Consider the following 19,368-nt stretch of genomic DNA (forward strand, 5'->3'; position numbering starts at 1 on the left):
CACCTACGCGGCTTAGTAAAAGGGCCCCACAATGTTCTTGCTTAGCAAGGCAGCATTAAAAGAGAGGGAAACATGGCACACAGGTTATGAAGCATTACTGCTAGAAAGGAGCTGGAGACTCTTACTAGAGGTATATATATAGGAAAAGCTTCAATTACTTTTTCAAATTTTATTTACTTTTGGGGAAGGCGGGAATACTATTGTCTTAATTTGTTTCTGCATTTTAGCGTGCACCGAAATGATTTAACATTTTTAAAAATACAATATGAAACAAAATTGTTGCTTGAGTCACTTCAATAGAAAATGGCACAAAATGAAAAACGAATGTCATTGTGATTTTCCTCTCATTTAAAATAATAGCACATCCCTATTTATTACCCCTGGGCAACAGTAATGCCTATTGTAACTTGGTGAAATTTTAAACTAAGGAGGCAACTACTTCATTTTCTAGTTTCTCTGTCACTTGACTAGACTGGCCTACCCTTCAACAACTCATATGCAGAGAGTCATGATTCCACAGTTTTGGGCTAAAATCGATGGAGGTAATATTCAGCTCACAGTGGTCAGCAGTTTTTAAGCTGTTCACAGCTGCAGGCTGAATTAAGCCTGGCTATTCAATGTCGGATCATGTTCAGGCTCTAGCATTGAATATCTGGTGAAGTGCGGTCACCCAGATGCTAACTGGACACTGGCCAGTATTCAGGGGCGTAGTCAGACACCCAATTATGGGTGGGCCTGGGCCCAAGATGGGTGGGCAGAACTCCGTCCTGTCCCACAAATGATTTGGTCTCTCCCTTTCTTGCTTGCATGCCATATGATCTTTTAAACATCCACCTAACCTGAATACCTTTTAAATAGCAGATTTTCACCGGCAGCGAGCAACAACTAATACACACTGCTCATGTTGGCCCCACAGTCTTCCCTTTGATGTAACTTCCTGTTTCCACATAGGCGGGAATACATCAGAGGGAAGGCTGCGGGGCCGGTGCGAATAGTATGTATCAGTCACTGCTTGCTGCAGGCGAAGATCTGTTATTTACAAGGTACTGTATGCAGGAGGGACAGTTGTTGGGAGTTTTTGGCTGGTGAGGCTTGGGGATCCCTGCCAGCCACATCATAGGTGTGCTGCTACTAGGTGGGCCTAAGCCCAAAGTGGGTGGGCCTGGGCCCACCCAGGCCCACCCTTGGCTACGCCACTGATTCAGACCCATATTCAATGAGCACAGAGGATAAAGTTAGGAAAGCCTTTTTGCTGTCCTAACTTTATCTGCTTACTTTACCAGTTAGCAGACTGAATATCCATGCTAACAAGGTAAGTGTCAGCTCCTCCCAGGCTCTGCCCCAAGACCATCCTGACACTCACCGGATAGCGCCATGGCAGTCAGAGGCAGTATACAGTGGCACTATCCACTTAAGTGCCACTGGGATGGTCAGCTCAGTGGGGTTTAATCACACAGAACCCTCTCCTGCCCAGTTAAACCCTTTTGAATATCAGGCCCCATAAGTCTATAGTTGGCATCCCAAAAACAAGAAATGCTAGATGTCTTTCATGCTGATACACTAAACTATGTTAAAGTAATTTGTTAACACAAAAATATGAAGCTTATTGTGTGTATTAACTGCCGAGGTTAATATAGATGGTAAAGTATGTACATGAAAGTACATGAGTTACTACAGACATTAACACATAAATGTAACTATAGCTTCCAGAGGCATAATTAAGTTTCTGATGTTAATGCATCTCCAATATAGTTTATATATTTTAAAATGTAAAAGTTTTTCTGTATCAATAGGTAATGAGCTATTTTGCATACATTTGCATTTCATTGTCTCACTAGCATAGATTTTGTGTTATATCTCCCTTTATTTAATGTTTGTTAACTACTTGTGATTGATAAAGAAGGTATATTAATGCATGTTAAACACATGTGATATAGTTAACGAATTTTAGTACATTGGCTCCTTACTGACGTACAAGTAAAAAGCAAAATTTCTAAAGCAGAAGAGAATACTGGAACATTCTGAGTTTAGTCATTTAGGGGTCCCTTTAGTAAAGTCTAGCATGTGCTAACAGACATCAGTGCACGCTAACTGCTGCACATCCTATTCTATACCTATAGACCTTGTGGCACAGTGCATGCTAATGTCTGTTAGTGCCCGCTAAGCGTTAATAAATTAAGGGACCATCAGAAATTATCTTTAACACTTGATTCTAACTGTTCGGCTCTGACTACCCTAAACAGTTATCACAATGCCAGCTTCCTCCAACTGTACTAGGTATACCAAGCCCTTCCAGAAGATGCAGTGATTCTTATGTGAAATACTCTTCAGGTTTTTAAAAATCTTGTTTTCTGTTTTTCTTTCTTCCCACACACAAAACATGTGTAGAAAATAATGGCTAAAAAAATAGGCTGACCTCATCCCAATAGGCTGTTACGTTCACCATCTCAACTTCTGTTGTTGTTAAATTGTACTCCAATGATTTGTAGTCTTCTTTTAGCAAGAAATCCTGTTAGGAAAATTGTTAAAGTAATTATAAATACAACCTGAAATTCAATTGAATGAGCAAATATATTTAAAAAATTAACTTTCATGAACATAAAATTGTCTTTCCTAATGTTTCTGTGAAGAAGCAGAATATCAAGAAGGAATTTTTTCAGCAATACCCCATGGGATGATTTATTTACTCATTTAAGTTTAATGCCTAGGAAGTATTTTGTTAAATTTCAGGATTGTGGCTATTGTTTATTGGACCCAGCACAAATGGAAGAGTTTGTGCTGTGGCAGAAACAGGCCAAGACTAGTAATCAAGAGTAGTTGTGATTTAGGGGCCCTTTTATAAAAAGGCAGTAGGGGGGTAGTGCCAGCTTGGTGCACGGCGTTTCGGCCCTACTGCCAGGCTCCCAGGGGAGCCCAGCGGTAGTTCCAACTCCTGATGCATGCCACGGGTCATGCACAGCAGTAATCATTAGCAACGGGCTGCTGCACAAAATGGCCACGTGGCAAATGTTTCACTTACCACATGGCCATTTCCGTCCCCCACCTGGAAATTCCCTTTTACTGGGTGGTGGTAAAAGGGGGCCTCGACAAGCCGATGCCACCGCAGGGGTCCTTTTACTGCTGCTTGGCAAAAAGGATCCCAAGTTAGTGGGCTTAATTTTAAGGGGATTTTATGAATCAGAGAGGTTTATGATTACCTTTTTTATTTTCTGGTTATTCAGTTTATAAATATATAGGTTACATTCCTTTTTGTTTTTAAATAGTTGTTTCTTTGAATGGAATGCCACCTTTACTTGTAATGCTAAGGTGTATTTATTTTTCTGTTATTTGAAGAGTCATTGCACTCTTAAGGGCCCTTTTACTAAGTTACGGTAAGCGCTAGCTCATGTTTACTGAAGCTTAAAATGGCTTAATATGGGACGCGCTCAGGCATCCTGAAGTAACTTCCAAATCAGCATGCACTAACCATGCACTAAAAATATTTTTACATTTTTGTTGGTGGGGGTGTGACTAGGGACAGAGAGTGGGGGTGTTCCTATGATACTAAGCGCAACTTCATTACCATGTGCTGACTGGTTAGCACTGGATTACTGCTTGAGCCCTTACCACATACAAAACAGGTTTTAGAAAGTGTTCATGTAGTAATTTTTTTTGATGGCTGTGGACTAATGGCAACATTAGCGCATGGCCGTTAATAGAAAAATAGAATGAGGAAGTGAAAAGGGTTGAAAGGTTGAGTGACGTATGCAACCAACGGAAGCCCTTACCAAGCTGCGCTGCAACATCAAACCTGGATTTGTGAGGTTATCGTGTTGGCTACGGAGTTTTAGTAGCTGAAGATGTACCGCTAAGTATTATTTTCTATTGGAAGAGAGAGAAAAACTGTTCACATGGGACTGTGGTACATGTGAAGAATATAAAGAAGCAACAGAAAGGAACTTTGGTTCAGGGTGTATGTACTCCTGTATATAGCGGTGATTCAGCAAGTAGCTGGATATGATTTACTTTAGAGGTAGAGTGGTTGGGTTGAATGTGGCAGTGAAAGGCTGGTATGAGTGAGTTCGGGTGGCTGTATAAGGGAGGTGAATGTATATTTATTGTTAATATTGTTATTCACAATAAAGTGTTTAAAAGAGTTGAGGAGTACAAGTAGTGGGTTGTGTATGCAGGATTGTACTTCTTGTTAATTCACTGAATCCCCATAGAATAAATAGTATAATATAGGAGCCAGGTCTGTGGGTGCTTGAGCACCCCAATATTAAACAAACTCCCTGACTGTGTTCAGGGAGAGATAGTTTCCATTGGATTTAGTACCCCCAATAATTCTGAAAAGTTGGCTCCTATGTCTACAGAAAACATCTCTTACAGGTAATTGTTTTTTGTTTAATAAGCAGAACTGAGTCAGCAATAAGTGGGTGATTTCCAAGCTTAGGGCTGAGCGGTTTTTGTTTGTTTTTTGTTTTGTTTTGCAATGTTCCATATTCAAGGAATGTAGAATGTAGAAATATGCAAAAGTTGCTGCTTCATATGAACAGACTGCACAGGTTGACCAAAGTCACTATCTTTTTGTATGGCTTACTCTAAGCAGTAATGTGAACATATGAAGCGAGTACTATGTTGTGTGAGGCAGATTTCAGAAGAGCTGTGTTTGCAATGGCTTTGATTTAGTTAGTCTTCACTTTAGGGCTTAGAGGAGCATGATTTGTTCATAACAGAAATGGATTCAGGATGCCAGAAAATTTGATAGAGTTCCTTTTGCAACTGAAATGCCAATTCTGTTGGGGTAAAAGGAATTGAGAGGCTGGCCTTTCTCAAAACCTGGAGCAGGTTGGCCCTTATATTTCAAATCAATTTTCTTTGAAAAAGGTTGCACAGACAAAAGGCAACTCTATAATCTAGACACCCTGCAATTACACGCCTCTTGCATACGTAAATGTCTTGAATATTAGCAAAAACACACTTAAAAGTACACATTTACCCATGAAAATGCCAGCAGGGCATGTAAGCTCTATTCTGTTACAGCACAAGTGGCTGGGAGCTCCACCTACCCTGCTCATGCTCTGCCCATGGAAATGCAGGAGAGGCATATACATGGACAGAGCATGAGTATGAACACAGATCCTTAAACAGGCCATGAATAGGAACTGCAACTGTTGATTTGAATGCTTCTATATACCTTAGGAGGCTGAAAACATCTGCCTATTGCTGTAATGGAAAAAGTACCTCTTTTGCAGTCTGCTGCACAGTTCTGGGATAAGAAATGGTTTTATAGGGAGGTTAATTTCTCATTTTGGAGCACAGTGATCAGAGGGGATTCCTGTGGAATATTATTCTACCTCCTCAAGAAAGCCCAGGTGAACATTTAGAGGATCCAAAGTTCCTCTATTTGAAACATGTTTGAATCAGGAAAGGAGGAAGATAATCAGGGCCTCTTTTACTAAGCTGCTCTAGCAATTCCTGGTGCAGCAAATGAGAGGAAGCCAACTAAATTGCCATGGACTTCCTCTTATTTGCCACATGGGAGTCGCTAGCATAGCTTAATAAAAGAAGCCCTCAATGTGCTAGTTCAGATTCTGAGTCAGTTGCTCTGGGAGAAGTAATGAAACTAGCTATGAAGACTCGCCTGCTACTGTGACTAACATCAGCGTCAATGAAATAGACTATTTATTTATTTGATGCATTTCTGCCCCACACAATCAACATTGCTCTCAGTGGGTCACAGTAAGCACAAGCATTTCAAAACAAATAAAATTATACAAGCACTCAGACATAATATAAGATAAAAACCTGTGAAAATAAAAACGTCTTTACCTTTATACAAAAAATAATAAAGTCAGCATCACAGCATCATCACAAGCATAGTCAAATTTTGGGCGAGCCAATCGGTAAAATTGGTAGGCACAACCCACACACTTTACTTAATAAATACCTTAGCTGGCAGGGTTCTCAAGCCCCACCAGTTCAAGACATCCACAGCCCACCATAAATCCCATTAGACTATCGTGGCAGTCATCAGCAGCACTCCCAGCTGCTTATGCCCTGTTCATGTTTAGTTGTTGCGTGAGAACTAAGCATACATGGGTTGCTGGCATCAGTGGTTTGGAATGCTACTGCTCACTGTTGTGGTTGTCAGAGGGGAGTTATGGTGGCCTATGAATGTCTTCTGCTGGCAGGGCATGGGGATGCCCACTAGTTACACCAACAGTGTGCCACTGCTGGGTGGGCTTGAGCTGAAAGTTGACAGGCCCAGGCCCTCTCAGGTCTATCCATGGCTACTCCCCTGCCATGTCTTAACTTTTCTAACAGCCTTAACATTAGGCACAACACAGGAATTACATGCACTGGATGAAAAGATAAATGTGCAATTAACATCACTGAGACACTAAGGGGCCCTTTTACTAAGCTGTGTAAGTGCCTACGCATGTACAGTGCACGACAAATCGGCACTATTGCTGGGTGATAACTCTGAATTTGGCGCACACCGAATCCTATGGTAGAAAATAATTTTCTATTTTCTACCATGGGCTGCTTACCCAGTGGTAAACAGCAGTTGGCACTACATGCTTACCACACGGGTAGTGTGTGAGACCTTACCACTATGTCAATGGGTGGCGGTAAGGTCTCAGGCCGAAAATGGACACGGACTGGTTTCAATTTTAGCACACGTCCATTTTCCGGCCCCTTCAAAAAGGCCCTTTTTCCTAGACACAGTAAAAAATGGCCCAGCGTGCGCCCAAAAGACGTGCTTCCACTACTACAGGCCACTTTTTCCCACAGCTTAGTAAAAGGACCCCTTATGAAGCCATTCTATGAACTATTTTGAATATCAGCAATTTATGCTTAATCCTGTAATTTATAGACAACCAATGCAATGCATCCTAGAGATATATAGAGGCGTATTTTCAAAGCACTTAGGGCCCTTTTACTAAGGAACACCAAAACATTACTTGCGCTGGTATAGGTGTATGTTTTGGACAAGCACAGGTCCGTTTTTCAGTACGACTGCAAAAAAAAGACCTTTTTTTTGTGTGGTCGAAAATGGACATGCATCAAAATTAAAACTACCGCACATACATTTTTAGCATGAGACCTTACTACCACCCACTGACTTAGCAGTAAGGTCTCACGCGTTAACCAGGCAGTAATCGTCAGCATGCAAACATTGCCGATTACCGCCAGGTAAGCACCACGCAGCAGAACATTTCTACCGCGCGTTTTAGATGCTTGCCAAAAATGGAATTACCTCCTGGGGCTCGCGGTAGCCGGGCGGTAGTTCCAATTTGAAGATCATTGTACATGTGTAGGCGCCTACATGCCTTAGTAAAAGGGCCCCTTAGACTTCTAAAGTTCTATAGGTTACTATGAAACCTTGTAAGTCTACATGCATTGAAAATCAGCCCCATAGTCAAATCACAAAGTGTAGATACATACCTGTAGCAGGTATTCTCCGAGGACAGCAGGCTGATTGTTCTCACAATTGGATCGTCGTCCGCAACGGCCCAGGAGACCGGCAAAACTTTTCATAGCAAAAACAAAGAACTCTCCAGAAAGCTCCATCGTGCGGGCCGAACACACCGCGCATGTGCGAACGGCTCCCCCCCCCCCCCCCCCCCCCCCCGCGACGCAAGCATGCCCTCCTTAGTTTAATAAAAAGCAAAACAGAAAACTGGAACAACTCCAAAGGGGAGGAGGGTGGGTTTGTGAGAACAATCAGCCTGCTGTCCTCGGAGAATACCTGCTACAGGTATGTATCTAAACTTTCTCCAAGGACAAGCAGGCTGCTTGTTCTCACAATTGGGGTATCCCTAGCATCCAGGCTCACTCAAAACAAAGAACACTGGTCAAATGGGCCTCGCAACGGCGAGGACATAACATAGATTGACCTGAAACCATAAACAACTAACTGAGAGTGCAGCCTGGAACAGAACAAAAATGGGCCTAGGAGGGTGGAGTTGGATTCTAAACCCTGAACAGATTCTGCAGCACTGACTGCCCAAACCGACTGTCACGTCGGGTATCCTGCTGAAGGCAGTAGTGAGATGTGAAAGTGTGGACTGATGACCACGTTGCAGCCTTGCAAATCTCTTCAATAGAAGCTGACTTTAAGTGAGCCACTGACACAGCCATGGCTCTGACATTGTGAGCCGTGGCATGGCCCTCTAGAGTCAACCCAGCTTGGGCATAAGTGAAGGAAATGCAATCTGCTAGCCAATTGGAGATTGTGCATTTTCTGATGGTGACTCCCCTCCTGTTGGGATCGAAAGAAACAAACAATTGGGTGGACTATCTGTAGGGCTTTGTCCACTCCACGTAAAAGGCCAATGTTCTCTTACAGTCCAAGGTGTGCAACTTGTCTTCACAAGGGCGGGTATGTGGATGGGGAAAAAACGTTGGCAAGACAATTGACTGGTTCAGATGGAACTCCGACACCACCTTCGGCAAGATCATAGGGTGAGTGCGGAGGACTACTCTGTTATGATGAAACTTGATATAAGGTGCATGCACTACAAGGGCTTGGAGCTCACTGACTCTACGAGCTGAAGTAACAGCCACCAAGAAAATGACCTTCCAGGTCAAGTACTTCAGATGGCAGGAATTCAGTGGCTCAAAAGGAGCTTTCATCAGCTGGGTGAGAACGACGTTAAAATCCCATTACACTGGTGGAGGTCGGACAGGGGGCTTTGACAAAAGCAAACCTCTCATGAAGCGAACAACTAAAGGCTGTCCACGTTGATGATAAGCACTAATTGCCCTAAGGTGAACTCTTACGGAGTTGGTCTTGAGACCAGACTCTGATAAAAGTGTAGAAAGAATTCAAGCAGGGTCCGTGTAGGACAAGAAAAAGGATCTAGGGCCTTGCTGTCACACCAGACAGCAAACCTCCTCCATTTGAAAGAATAACACCTTTTCGTAGAATTGTTTCTGGAAACAAGCAAGACACTGGAGACACCTTCTGAAAGACCCAAAGAGGCCATCTCTAAGCTCTCAACATCCAGGCCATGAGAGCCAGAGACTGGAGGTTGGGATGTAGAAGCGACCCCTCTTTCTGGATGATGAGGGTTGGAAAACACCAATCTCCACGGTTATTCAGAGGACAACTCCAGAAGAAGAGGGAACCAGATCTGACGGGGCCAAAAGGGTGCAATCAGAATCATGGTTGAGTTTCAGCAAAGTCTTCCCTACTAGAGGTATGGGACGACACGCATACAGAAGGCCCGTCCACCAATGCAGGAGAAAGGCATCTGACGCTAGTCTGTCATGGGCCTGAAGTCTGGAACAGAATTGAGGGACTTTGTGATTGATCTGAGTGGCAAAAAGATCCATCGAGGGGGTGCCCCACACTTGGAATATCTTGAGGACTACGTCCATGCTGAGCGACCACTCGTGAGGTTGCATGATCCTGCTCAACCTGTCAGCCAGACTGTTGTTTACGCCTTCCAGAAACGTGGCCTGGAAAAACATGCCGTGATGGAGCACCCAAAGTCACATCCGAATGGCTTCCTGACACAGAGGGCAAGATCCAGTGCCCCCCTGCTTGTTGGTGTAATACATAGCAACCTGATTGTCTGTCTGAATTAGAATGATTTGATTGGACAGCCGATCTCTGAAAGCCTTGACAGCATTAAAGATCACTCGTAATTCCAGGAGGTTGATCTAAAGATCCTTTTCCTGAAAGGACCAAGCTCCTTGAGTGTGAAGTCCATCTACATGAGCTCCCCACCCCAGAGGGATGCATCCGTCGTCAGCACTTTTGTGGCTAAGGAATTTGGAATGGATGTCCCAAGGTCAACTGGATCGAATGGTCCACCACTGAAGGGAAATGCAAAAGTCGGTGGAGAGATGGATTACATCCTCTAGATTCCCTGTGGCCTGGCACCACTGGGAAGCTAGGGTCCATTGAGCTGATCTCATATGTAGGCGTGCCATGGGAGTTACATGAACTATGAAAGCCATGTGTCCTAAGAGTCTCACCATCTGCCGAGCTGTGATCTATTGAGACGCTCGAGCCAAGGACACTAGGGCCAGGAGATTGTCTGCCCTTGCCTGGGGAAGATAAGCTCAAGACGTCCGTGTGTCCAACAGAGCTCCAATGAACTCCAATTTCTGAACCGGGACAAGGTGGAACTTGGGATAATTGATTACGAACCCCAGTAGCTCTAGCATTTCGAATAGTCATCCGCATGGACTGTAGAGCGCCTGTCTCCGAGGTGCTCTTCACCAGCCAATTGTCAAGATAAGGGGAACACATGCCTCCCAGTCTGCGTAGTCAACGCTGCGACCACAGCCAGGCACTTTGTAAAAACCCGGGTGCAGACGCCAGGCCAAAGGGCAGTACACAGTACTGAAAGTGCCGAGTTCCCAAATCGAAATCGAAGATACTTCTGTGAGCTGGGAGTATTGAGATGTGGGTATAGGGCATCCTTTTAAGTCTAGAGGGCATAGCAATCGTTTTCCTGAATCATGGGAAGAAGGGTGCCCAGGGAAACCATCCTGAACTTTTCTCGGACTAGGAATTTGTTCAGGGCCCTTAGGTCTAGGATAGGACGCATCCCCTCTGTTTTCTTTTGCACAAGGAAGAACCTGGAATAGAATCCCAGCCCTTCTTCCCCTGGTGGAACGGGTTCGACTGCATTGGCCTTTAGAAGGGCGGAGATTCCTCTGCAGTACCTGCCTGTGCTGGGAGCAGTGGCGTAGCCACAGGTGGGCCCACTTAGGGCTCAGGCCCACCCAACAGTAGCACATGTTTTGTGGTAGCTGGTGGAGATCCCAAGCTCTGCCAGCTGAAGACTTTCCCCTGATTGTAACAAAATTCTACTCTCCACAATAACGGCACCTGCACATGCTCAGTTTTCAGTGCATGCCTGCTGCAGGACTGCCAAGATGGAAAGAAGCATTTTCCTGCCAGTGGAGATATTTTTTGGTGGTGGTGTGGGGGGGGGGTGGGGGGGGGGGGGAGAACATTGGTGCCCACCCACTTCTTGCCTAGGCCCACCCAAAATCTGTTGTCTGGCTACGCCCCTGGCTGGGAGCTGTAAGAATGAGCTCCTGATGGGCAATTTGGAGGTTTGGATATCAGATTGAGGGTGTATCCTAACCGAAACTATTTGAAGAACCCACCGGTCGGAGGTTATGAGAGGCCACCTTTGGTGAAAAAATATCAACCTCCCTCCAACCGGCAAGTCGTCCGGCACGGACACTTTTTCTGAGGCTATGCTGCACTGGAGCCAGTCAAAAGCCGTCCCTTGCTTTTGCTGGGGAACCGCAGGGGCCTTAGTTGCACGCTGTTGACAAGAATGAGCATGCTGGAACTGAGCCTGGATAGGCTGCCGAGAAGCAGGAGTGCACCTACGCCTATTGTAGGAATAGGGAGCACTCCTCTTCCCTCCTAAAAACCTCCTAGATGAGGAGGCGGGTACAGAAGACGCCCGGCGGGAGAGAGAATCCATAGCATCATGGTGCTTCTTGATCTGATCGACCATGTCCTCTACTTTTTCACCAAAAAGGTTATCCCCCCGGCAAGGAATATCCGCCATTCGCTGCTGGGTCTTATGATCCAGGTCAGAGACACGCAGCCAGTGGTGTGCTGGAGCCGGCTCTGTCCGGCTCGCAAGAGCCGATTGTTAATTTTGACAGCTCTTGGCGAGCCGGCTCCATTACAGAGGTAAGGCATGGCAGGAGGGCATCATGCTTACCTCCCCTCCCACTCCCAAACATGTGCAGCGATTTTCCTTCGCCCCCCACCGTCCCCTCCCGCTCCCATCCAATCTTGGTTTAGTACCTCTACGTTGAAGCGCCCGCCTTATTTAAGCCCTGCTGCGTCTCCAGCCTTCCCTCCCTGCTTGCTTCGATGAGTTCGTTCGTCATGCCCTAGTCCCACCTTCTGATGTCATCAGAAGGCGGGGACCTAAGGGCAATCTAAACAACATACTCATTTCATAAAATACCAAATAGACAACCTTTTTCAAATGAGTTCTCACCATTAAGTGGGAGTCCAAAACCAACCTTAAATATTTTACCTCAATTTTCACTAGAAGTATAATATAATTTACTTTAATGGCAAAGTATTGCAGGTGATCATTTTTTTTTAGAGGAAACTATGAAAGCCTCTGTTTTCTTAATACTGATTGCTAAACTAGGATATATTAACCAATTCATCATGCCTGGCAATATATGACTGCTGCGCAGAGGCATACACACATGCCTCAGAACTGTATATTAAAGGCTGTGCTCTGGGAGAGCTACTTGTGCCCGACTTCAACCTGCTTGTCAACAGAAAATTATTTATTTTAAAACATTTTATGCTGCAAGTTATTACATGATTCCTGCTAGATATAGTATGTGTTTATGACTTGTTTCTGATTTATGATTGACTGTGAATGTGCACGCTGGTATGAATGGTTAGGAATTGAGTTGTTTTTCTTTCTTTTAAATGCTATATTGATTGTAAACCATTCTGACACGTTTACTGAGAATGGTATATCAAACATTAATAAACCACAAACCATAATGGGCTTCCTATAGGACTGTAACTAAAGAAGATGATGGCAGAAAAAGATAAATGGTCCACCCCAAACTGCCCACTAGGGGTAAGCATAATGAGCATGCATTTGGTTTGTATGGATTCTAAAAATTTAAAAGTGCATGTCAAGTGCTGTACATGCGTCTGTCCTCTGTATATGAAGGACTTTAACCTGTAGTCTTGAGCCTCTACAATTGGCAGTCCTCTGGGTGGAGCACGGACAGTGTGCACACATATACATGTAAACTATAGAATTCTATCATCCATATGTATACGTGAGCACTTACAACAGCCACAGAGTTACTGTAAGTGATTGTTCCTTAATGCATTTCTGCCATTTGTGCTAGTATTCTATAAGGAAAAGTAGATGACTATATTTCTTTCTACAATAGCCTTAATAATAGATGTCTACCCTGTTATAGAATTACCTTCAAAGAATTTATTTTCCTTTTTTTATGTACATGTAGGTTGGAAGATATTTTTTTAACTTTTTTATTTTTTTAAGTGTTACCTGTTAAGCTGCTGATTACCTTGTCTGTGTTCTACAGTATGATCTGGTGTACTTTATATGGGTTCAACAGCACATTCTATAAACATCATCAAAAACTGGACAAACAAATTGGCATGCACGCCCAATTTATGCATGCAATTTAATTGAATAATGAGCAGATTAGTGGGCTTTTTAACAAGCAATTATTAGCACTAATTAGATTTAATTACCATTAATACATGTAAATTTAGGCATGGGATCCACACCTAAAATTTATATGTGATCTGAAATGGGGGCACAGAAAAGGGAGGAGCCTAGGTGTAATGGGGGTGTTCCTAAAATTAATGTTTGTTGTTATAGAATAACAGTGCCTAATGTAGGTGTGTACATTTGCACTACATGTCAGTTGGTGCAACATGGCTGCGCCTAGTTAGGCGCAATTCCCGGGCCTAAGCACTATTCCATTAAACCACACCTACCTTCAAGCATGGCTTATAGAATAGTGCTTTTTCTGGCACCAATTTTTTTGGTGCCATATATTGAATCTAGCCTTACACATGGATTTTCAAAATTTTGTTGTTTACACAATTCTTTCAATGATGTTTCTACTTTTGTGGTGTTTTCTTTTCCTTGCTGCCCTATTCTCACCCTCAGATTTTTATGCGACAATTAGTCCAAATTTTCCTTTGTTCATTTATATTCTATAACATTTCCTTGTTATTCTTACAATGCATTTACATTATGTCCTTGTCAATTGCTATTTTAGACTGTGAAAGAAAAAGAAAGATCCTAGTAAAACACATATGAAATTCCATAATTATTCCTTTCTTTTCTTAAACTTCACATGCTGATTTGTCAAGCAAATACAGTAACTTATATATGCATATTATATATGTCATGCAAGGAAATAATCCTTGAACAAAATAATATAATTCCATTACAAGTATTAGCTGTGACGAAGAGGCTCATTTTCAAAGCATTTAGACTTACAAAGAGGGGCATAATCAGTTGCCGGCAAAATAGATCGCCGGCGATCTATTTTGGCGGCGGTTGCTGCAACAGCTGGCCGGAACCGCAATTATCGAAAAAAAATGGCCGGCCATTTTTTTTCGATAATACAGTTTAGCCCGGCCAAATGCCAGAGTTTGCTGGGTTTGAGATGGCCGGTTTTGTTTTCAGCGATAATGAAAAAAATGCCGGCCATCTCAAACCCGGCAAAATCCAAGGCATTTGGTCATGGAGGGAGCCAGCATTTGTAGTGCACTGGTCCCTCTGACATGCCAGGACCCCAACGGGCACTCTAGAGGGCACTCCAAAAATTTTTTTTAAAAATTAAAAATAGCTCCCAGGTGCATAGCTCCCTTCCCTTGGTTATTTAGCCCCCCAAAACCCACTCCCCACAACTCTACACCATTACCATAGCCCTAAGGGGTGAAAGGGGGCATCTACATGTGGGTACAGTGGGTTTTTTGGGGTGGGGTGGACGGGCTCCCATTTACCACCACAAGTGGAATGTTTTAAAAAAATACAAATAGCTCCCAGGGCATAGCTCCCTTCCTTTGGGTGCTGAGCCCCCCAAATCCCCCTAACCCACTCCCCATAACTCTACACCATTACCATAGCCCTTATGGCTGAAGGAGGCACCTACATGTGGGTACAGTAGGTTTTGGGGGGGTTGGAGGGCTCAACACTTAGCACCACAAGTGTAACAGGTAGGGGGGGGGGGGGATGGACCTGGGTCTGCCTACCTGGAGTGCACTGCACCCATTAAAAACTGCTCCAGGGACCTGCATACTGCTGTCAGGGAGCTGGGTATGACATTTGAAGCTGGCATACAGGCTGGCAAAAAAGGTTTTTATTTTTTTTAGTGTGGGAGGGGGTTGGTGACCACTGGGGGACTACGGGGAGGTCATCCCCCATTCCCTCCAGTGGTCATCTGGTCAGTTGGAGCACCTTTTTGAGGCTTGGTCGTGAAAATAAAAGGACCAAGTAAAGCTGGTGAAATACTGCTTAACACCGCTTTTTTTCCCATTATCCGCGAAAGCCGGCCATCTGGTAGCCACGCCCATGCCCGCCCATGTCCCACCTTCGCTATGCCGCCGACACGCCCCCTTGAACTTTTGCCGGCGAGGCAACGGGAAAGCGGCAATGCTGTCAAAAAAGCCACTTTCGATTATACCGATTTTGCCGCTTTTGAGAGATCGCCGGCCATCTCACGATTTATGTCAGGAAATGGCAGGCGATAACTTTCAAAAATAAGCCTGAAAGTTATATAGTAAATACGCCTCCACATAACTTTGTAAGTCTATGTGCTTTGAAAATGAGTACCATAGTCTTTTATTGTAAATTTATGTTACAAAACACAGTTTGTAGACTTAAAATGTTTGTAAGGCTTCTAAGATTCCTTATAGTCAAATAAAAAAAATATTCAATTTTGATTTATATCCAGCTCCATTTTATTTGATTAACTTGATAAATAACTATAATCAAAACAATTAAGCAGTTTAAAAAACATTAAACAACAACCAAAGCTAGCACCTCAGAATGCATCTTATATATTATAATCTTATGGGTGGGTGAGTGTGGAAATGGTAGTGGTGTGTGGGGTGATTCGGGGGGGGGGGGGGGGGGTTGTGTGGGGCTGTTTGTTGGCATGGATGGATATTTTCTTGGAAGGGTGAACTCATGAACATTCTGCAATCTGCAATTGTTTCCCATAGAAACTTGATCCTCTGAAAATAGTGACACTACATTTATGGTTTTGGATTTGTGGTGAATTTTGGTCCCTTTTTTGAGAATTATTGTAATAACAGACAAGGTGGGAGCAATTCTGTAAACTAGGCATTAACATTTATACGCTATCACCCCGATTTCAGCCAGCAGCAGGCAGTTTTGTTAGCTGCCGGTGACAGCGCTGATCCTGGATATTCAATGCTGGGCCGTATCTGGCCACCAGCATTGAGTATCCAGTTTCAACTTTGGCCACAGTAATTTAACTAGCTAAGTGAATAATCAGCAGTAGACGGTTAAGTTAATAGCGGATAAAGATAGGCCTGCTATCTTAACCGCTCACCTTAGCCGGTTCAGCGCTGAATATTTGTGCTTAACCAGCTAAGTTGTCCGGCTAGCTGCTAAGTGCTAATATTCAGCAGAGATAACTGGCTATCTTGCACTGAATATAAGTGCTATTTAACCGGCCAATATCGAGCCCTATAAGTATAATTAGAATATTAGCATATATGTGTAGATGTGTGGACACATGCATATAATGCCGAAATTCTGCCTAAGCATTACTCTGTAAATAAAGTGCCTATCTTACACAGCATATATTTGACAGGTAGGCATACACAAGGATAGAGACTGGGAGCATAGGCAAGATTCATACGTATACATTTAAAACACTATCAGGCTTATTTTCGAAAGAGAAGGGCGCCCATCTTTCGACACAAATCGGGAGATGGGCGTCCTTCTCTCAGGGTCACCCAAATCGGCATAATTGAAAGCCGATTTTGGGCATCCCCAAATGCTTTCCGTCGCTGGGACGACCAAAGGTCCCGGGGGCATGTCGGAGGTGTAGCGAAGGCGGGACTTGTGCGTGCCTAACACATGGGCGTCCTCGACCCATAATGGAAAAAAGAAGGACGTCTCTGATGAGCACTTGGCTGACTTTACTTGGTCCAGTTTTTCTTACGACCAAGCCTCAAAAAGTTGCCTGAACTGACCAGATGACCACCGAAGGGAATCGGGGATCACCTCCCCTTACTCCCCCAATGATCACTAACCCCCTCCCACCCTCAAAAACCAACTTTAAAAATATTTTGTGCCAGCCTCTATGTCAGCCTCAAATGTCATACTCAGGTCCCTCACAGCAGCACACAGGTCCCTGGAGCAGTTTTAGTGGGTGCACTGCACTTCAGGCAGGCGGGCCCAGGCCCATCGCCCCCCTACCTGTTACACTTGTGGTGATAAATGTGAGCCCTTCAAAACCCACCACAAACCCACTGTACCCACATCTAGATGCCCCCCCTTCACCCCTAAGGGCTATGGTGGTGGTGTACAGTTCTGGGTAGTGGGTTTTGGGGGCTCAGCACACAAGGTAAGGGAGCTATGCATCTGGGAGTAATTTGTGAAGTCCACTGCAGTGCCCTCTAGGGTGCTTGGTTGATGTCTTGGCATGTCAGGGGGACCAGTGTACTACGAATGCTGGCTCCTCCCATGACCAAATGGCTTGGATTTGGTCGTTTTTGAGATAGGCGTCCTCGGTTTCCATTATCGCCGAAAATCAGAAACGACCAAGTCTAAGGACGACCATCTCTAAGGTCGACCTAAATTTCAGGATTTGGGTGTCCCCGACCGTATTATCAAAACGAAAGATGGACGCCCATCTTGTTTCAATAATACTGGTTTCCCCGCTCCTTCACGGGGCCGTCCTGCGAGGACATCCCCAGGAAAACTTGGGCGTCCCTTTCGATTATGCCCCTCTATAAGTTACATGTGTATCTCCAGCATTTAGGCACAAACTCTTACACCAGCTGAATGTGGATGAGTGCATATGTGAGGATTAGTAGATATAGGAAATGTATTATCATGTGCAGGGGTGGATTTGGATAGAGGAATATATATGAGCAGGATGAACTTTAATAAACAATATCTAAAAATACTAATTATCCCATTCTGTTATCACAAAAACAAACGTCATCATTATATAATTCAAGATTTTTAAAATGCCAGTGGTAAATAGCACTGCCCACCTCACTGAGCATTTTGGACTACATTCTATATATATCATGCCTAAAATAACCGGCACAGAAATGAAATTCGTCTAAGCATATTTTATAAAGTATGCCTTAATTTAAACATACTTTATAGAATAAGTCTATTTTTTGTATGATATATAGAATATGCCAAGCACTACTCCACACAACTAAATTTAGTTGCAAGCAATTACACCAAATAAAACTTGGTATAAATCCTGACACCTAAATTATGTGTGGACCTGGTGTGCTCTATAACAACGTGCATAGATTTTAGAAATGCCCCTGACCCTCCCATTCCACACCCATGGCCATGCCCACTTTTTAACTAAGCAACTGCCACCTTGAGCAACTTATAAGACATGTCATTAAATCAAAACTGAAATAAATAATTGAATTTAAACAAAAGTTGACGTCTATAAATACATGGGCATCTACACAATTAGCACATGCTAAAAACGGTGTGAGATATTTACTTGTTATGACAAGCATTTCAGCAATTCACTGTAATGGCTCTTTGTACTGTTAGGTGAATAAAATACATTTATGCATTCTTTATATAAATTGTATTATTCAATTGAACTAATAAAATGAAACTATTCTCATGTTTATTATTCTGATGTCTTCATCATGCTACAATACTATCTTGGCTACAAAATCATCAATATATTTTTATAATTGTGCAACTATCACATAGTATCTAAGCCTTTACAAATATTTTTGAAAGATGTGGTTGAAGCATGGAATTTCCCCACCCAATCCATACACATTACTTTGGAGAGTACTGTATCATACAAAACAGGTATGTGTTTAACCATAATGAATTACATGATTTGTCTATGGTAAGAAAATGAATGTGTTCATTGTAGTCTGAAAGTGTAAAATCTTAATCAATCAAAGTTATTAATTGTTTGCTACTATTGCAATGCCAAGGAAAGTTTGGTTGGAGTAAGATGGAGCTCTGTGATTTCTACATGCTTATGCAAGATGCTGTGAGTGTTGGACAAAATGAAAGAGAAAAGTTATGTTCAACGAAATAAAGGGGAAAAAAAAGGTATATAAAGACTTCAGAAAACTACAGTAACTGTTTACCCAGCTGACAGGTGAGAAGATGTAAATTTTCTGTGATTTACTACATAAGTACTATAACAGAGGCAGCAAAAGAAGAAAGAAGCATTACAGTTTATACTGGATGGAAAAGGAGCTTTGTGGACCATGCTCTATATCCTGAACAAAAAACTTAGGGGGTCTTTTCCAAAGGTGCCTAGCATTGTTAACACACACTAATGATTAGCGAGCACAAAACACTAGTGCGCCATTGTAAAAGGGGCCCTTAATATCTGGGCTAGCAACATAATAGCTGATCCATTGTGGTTAGCAATAGACAAAGAGCACTAATTTTCCTATTAACCAATCTGTGAGCATTTCTTTGACAGCAATCCCAGGAATAGGAAATTAGTAGCCTTAGCTACATATAGTCCAATCCTCATTATAACAGTCACTTGAGTTTGAAATGCACCTCATTGCATTCCAAATGTATATACTTAGAAGGAGCAGCTCTTATTTGAGGGCAAAATTAAAAGAAGACAATTAAAATAAGAAGA

General features: G+C 43.1%; 1 protein-coding gene across 1 annotated transcript in view; it reads right to left on the reverse strand.

The window, feature by feature from the left end:
- Positions 1 to 19,368, reverse strand: part of CFTR (CF transmembrane conductance regulator) — a 442,294-nt gene that overhangs the window by 258,621 nt on the left and 164,305 nt on the right. Inside the window, exon 9 of the mRNA XM_030216424.1 lies at positions 2,417 to 2,509. Within this exon, the coding sequence (XP_030072284.1) occupies positions 2,417 to 2,509 (93 nt within the window). The remainder of the gene's footprint in view (positions 1 to 2,416; positions 2,510 to 19,368) is intronic.

The sequence above is a fragment of the Microcaecilia unicolor genome, chromosome 10, assembly GCF_901765095.1.
Source record: "Microcaecilia unicolor chromosome 10, aMicUni1.1, whole genome shotgun sequence".
Lineage (NCBI taxonomy): Eukaryota > Metazoa > Chordata > Amphibia > Gymnophiona > Siphonopidae > Microcaecilia > Microcaecilia unicolor.